The sequence below is a fragment of the Apis dorsata genome, unplaced genomic scaffold (assembly GCF_000469605.1).
Source record: "Apis dorsata unplaced genomic scaffold, Apis dorsata 1.3 scaffold_383, whole genome shotgun sequence".
In the NCBI taxonomy this organism is placed as follows: domain Eukaryota; kingdom Metazoa; phylum Arthropoda; class Insecta; order Hymenoptera; family Apidae; genus Apis; species Apis dorsata.
The window spans coordinates 672719-677097 of NW_006263645.1; the positions used below are offsets into that span (position 1 = coordinate 672719).

At 32.4% G+C, this 4379-nt stretch overlaps 1 protein-coding gene across 9 annotated transcripts in view; it reads left to right on the top strand.

Annotated features, from left to right (window-relative positions):
* Positions 1–4379, top strand: part of LOC102675378 (titin) — a 166665-nt gene that overhangs the window by 139476 nt on the left and 22810 nt on the right. Inside the window, exon 39 of one of the 9 annotated variants that reach the window (XM_031512093.1) lies at positions 4367–4379. The exons of the other annotated variants lie outside the window; for them this stretch is intronic. Coding sequence (XP_031367953.1) covers positions 4367–4379 — 13 coding nt within the window. The remainder of the gene's footprint in view (positions 1–4366) is intronic. 9 annotated transcript variants of the gene reach the window in all.

A 4379-nucleotide genomic window follows, 5' to 3' on the forward strand; every position in this document is an offset into this window, starting at 1 on the left:
TTCCATCGGCCTATACCGCTTATATACTCGTCTTTTACGATCCACGTTTCTGTCTGTACCCGGTATCACCTTTCTCTCTGGTAACTGGTTTAACGAGCGTGAAGAGGTAAACGTATTTTCCTCATCGCTTCTGGTAGTCCGCCTCGTTTCAAAACGGAGGGACGGCGGAGGGTGCACAGTGCCGTGTGCACACTCGGCTAGGCCCTCTTCTTAGGCTATTTCTGACCACGTGACGTGTATAACATTACCCGGCTATATTTGGTCGCCGATGAAGAACTCGGCGAACATACGGCAAAATTCACGTGGGGTCTAGAATCTTCTTGCTTCGATATCGTGCACACGAGTGCACGATATCACTTTTCGATATTTTGCTCGAGGATTCTTCGTGTCGTGTCGTTATTGAGCATCGTCATCGAGTGTGACGCGATGCGATACGATCCAACGAATTATTTTATTGCATATTGTCATTCGACATATAGAGGGTATAATCGTGAGATTTCAACTTTCTTCTGTGATTGAAATATGAATTATCTAAATAATAGGGTGCAGTGCAATTTATAATTTTGTTCGGTATTGTCATTGCGAATTCGTATTTAAATAGGTAATGCGACACGATGATATATGAGAAAGAGTCGAATTTATTTTGCGATAGAAATAAATATAACTGGATGATATTTTGCAATTATTTTAAATGATTTTGTTTTGTAACAATATTAAGATAGATATTATTCTAATAACAGAGAAATATAATATATTTTTTTCGAAGATTAATTTAGTTAGATTTTATTATTTTGATTTGAAAAATTGAGAAATTGATTTAACTTTTGATCTTTAATAAATAAAATTTTATTATGTTGCAAAATTTTTTGTGATACTCAATGATGATATGACATTAAATTTGTTTTCGAGAAATTTGTCTCTATAAAAAAATATTGGGTTTTTATTTATCGGCCTTTCAACATTTTCGCTGCTTATTCCTCGATTCGAGTTATTTTATGATAGGTTTTATGAAATTATGGAAATTAGATGTTAAAATGGATAGTATAAATTAGATATAGATTAAATGAGGAAATTTTTTTTAAACTTTTAAATTATGGAAAGATATTTTATAATAATTTATAGAATTTTGCAGAATGAAAATAAAACTCAAGAAATATCTATTTCTCTCTATTATTTATAATTAGTGCTAACTGGAAAATTTATGTAATTGCTCACTTTTCCTGATATTTAAATAAAATAAATTTAATGCTATAATAATACAATTCAAACTTTAACTATATCTCTTTTTTTAATTTCTTTGATGAAATTTAGTAATAACAAATATAATGAAAAATTCAAATTAGCAATGAACGTGTTAAATTAAAAATTGATTTTAAAATAAAGAACGATAATAATACATTTTTACTAAATCAACGACTATTTATTAAATATTGATACAATTAAATAATAAATGTTTTCTTAAACAATCAAATACAATTTCTAAAAATATAAATTTATCTTATAAAGCTTACAAAATACACAAAAATTCTATAATAATATTTAAATCTTAAACTTTAAAAATGATAACATACAGTTAAAATTAAATTCATTTGGCAACAAATCCTGTTACACGAATATTAAAGAATTAAACCATAATTTAAATGCCAATAATATAATAAATATATAACTTATATAAAAATTTATTATACACGAATATAATTAATCTCACTCTTCAAATTTCTTCGCTAAATAAAAATCTTAAAAAAAAATAAATCATAGCACGAGTTCTCATCTTCTCTAAATTCTTTAAAAAAAAAAAAAGAACAAACGAAATTCTACGATTCGTACAAACAATTTCATAATTTCTTCTCGGTCAAAGAATAAAGACTATCCCCGTCTCGAAATTATTCTTAAAGAAAGATTAGAAGTGGAGCAGACCCGTAACTCCCCATGATCAACGCGCGTGACCGGAAACAAAGAAGATTCCCTCGCGTTCCATTGCGTGAACGAGGCCTGCATCCAGCGCACGATGCTCCGTGTACGGAACGATGGTATTCTCGTGTTGCCCAGCGCGTTTCAGCCTCGCGAGGAGGATCATCGTCATATTACTTGACCGGTCCTCGCACGACACCGTTACGAACCGACGACCTGATGCAAAATTAGACCGTGAATCCGGTCTGCACGGCCGTTTGATTAATCGCGGGGAGGGTAGGGACGGGTCCCTCGTAATGAATCCGCCATCTTCTTCAACGTGCCAAAGTCTCGAAGACGTTCTTCAACTTCGTTCTTAACGTGAGAATTATATCGTTGGATACGAACTGGAATTTAATTGTAATTGGTTATTTGATTTAATTTTGTTGTTAGAATTTTTCTTAAATTTCTGGGTATTTATTATCAGTGTTCGATGAGATGAGGGAAAGAAGAAATATAATGATATATTGTAATATAATTTGTTTCAAACTTGAGATTGTCAATGCAAATCGTTTATAAAAATGACGAAGTAATGGAATAAGAAATTCTTCTATGCATGGATTATTCTTCTAATCTGATTTTATTTAATTGTCATATTTATTCGGATCATTTTTATTTAATCTATTTAATATTTGGAAAAGATGGAAAAAACGTTTTATCACTAAGAATGAAAGTATAAAAACATATGAAAGTAATTCATTTTATTCAAAATTCATTTTGAGAAAGAAGATGGAACGAAGCGAGGAAATGGGGAACGTTTCATGAAGAATGAACAATTAATAAATTTCGTTTTAAATAAATGGCGATTATGAATTTTTGAAAAATCGAATTCTAATAATTATCGATGAGAAATAATCATGGAAAAGGGAGAACAAAAAGAGAAACAATTCTGGCATCTTTGTCGATCATAAATAAATGTTAGATTCGGCCTAGCTGGGTAAGAACCAAGAAAATTAGATATCGTGCATGAGATTATTTCGAGCGTGTGTGCGTGATCGTGCTATGAGATCAAGGCTGTTAAACCGCTATACGAGAGGTAATTATCGTCCCTCGCTGTGAACTAATGAATTCGAGATGCCGAAATAACCGACTTGACAACAACAGAATCAATTATTGTTGGAAATATTCTTCTCGAGGATTTCAGAGACCCTTAAGATTCCATCCACTATGATATCACGCGTCCTGGATTCTTCTTTGCGTACACGAATTTTTTAAAGTGTAAGAGAAATTTTAAAATTTTGTTTGTACAAAATGTAATGTAATCACGTATCGTGATTGTTAAAGAATTTTAAAGAAGAATGGATTCTTATTTGAGTAGAAATCAAGTAGAAATTTTTTTCTCTGGAAGAAAAATTCCATTTGATCATAAGAAGCATAAGGCCACGTGCCGAATTTAAAATTCTTTAAAAATAGATTTCTCTTCGTGTACACAAAGAATAAAGATCAAAAGACTGACTATAAGATATAAGATTTTTCAAAATCATAGTCCTTAAGAAAAATATATTCTTATTGATGCTTATTTGCATTAATTATCATAAAAGAGACAAAAGCAAAATTCTCTGAAAAATCAATGATGACATCAGTCTCTTGAATCTGAAACAGATATTTCTCATTCTCGAAACAAATTCCTATTGTTTATAATATTTAATTTTAATCCAGAATCCTCGAAAGAAAAATAAATTCCATCCCTTGGTTTTATCCTTTGATCTTCGTTCTTCATCTTCCATTTTACTATTCCAAATATCTTTTCGTATACAAAAACGCATCGTTAGAGAATCCCAGAAATCCATAAATTCCTCATCAATGCATTTTTAAGATTAAATCCTTGAATATTAACGATCCCCCAAAGATTCTAAAATCCTCTTTATACATAAATATTCAAAACTTTTAAGAACAGAAAATGCAAATTTTATTCCTTCAACAATCCAATATTCTAGAAAAGCTTTCCAAAAAATATCCAAAATATCTTTCCCCTCCAAAAAAAATTAATTCAATCTTCTTCATCTCCAATATAATCCTCGGAAAATTCCATAAGAACTAGATTATTCCTCGTTTCACAAATGTTCAATAATCATCCCTCCCTCCCCAATCACATCGTCTCATTCTCCAAAAGGATTCTCCAAAAGGATTCTCCAAGAAGAACAAATTCCTGTTTTCGCTCGAACCACATCATTTACTCTCCTCCATCGACTTATTCGCACGACCTTGAATCAACGACGACCGAACCACCTGAACCGCCATCAAGAAGAAGACAAACTGCCAAACATCTCGTCTGCCGGGGGAGAGGGGAAAGGAGAAAAAGAAACGGGCAATGATTCATCCTGTGCGTGCGTGTTCGGGCCCTTCTTTTCATCTTCCACCCACAGCGGCCAACCGGTGCTCGATCGTCGACGACTGTTTGTGCCCGTTCGGCCAGGCGTCGATGGAGG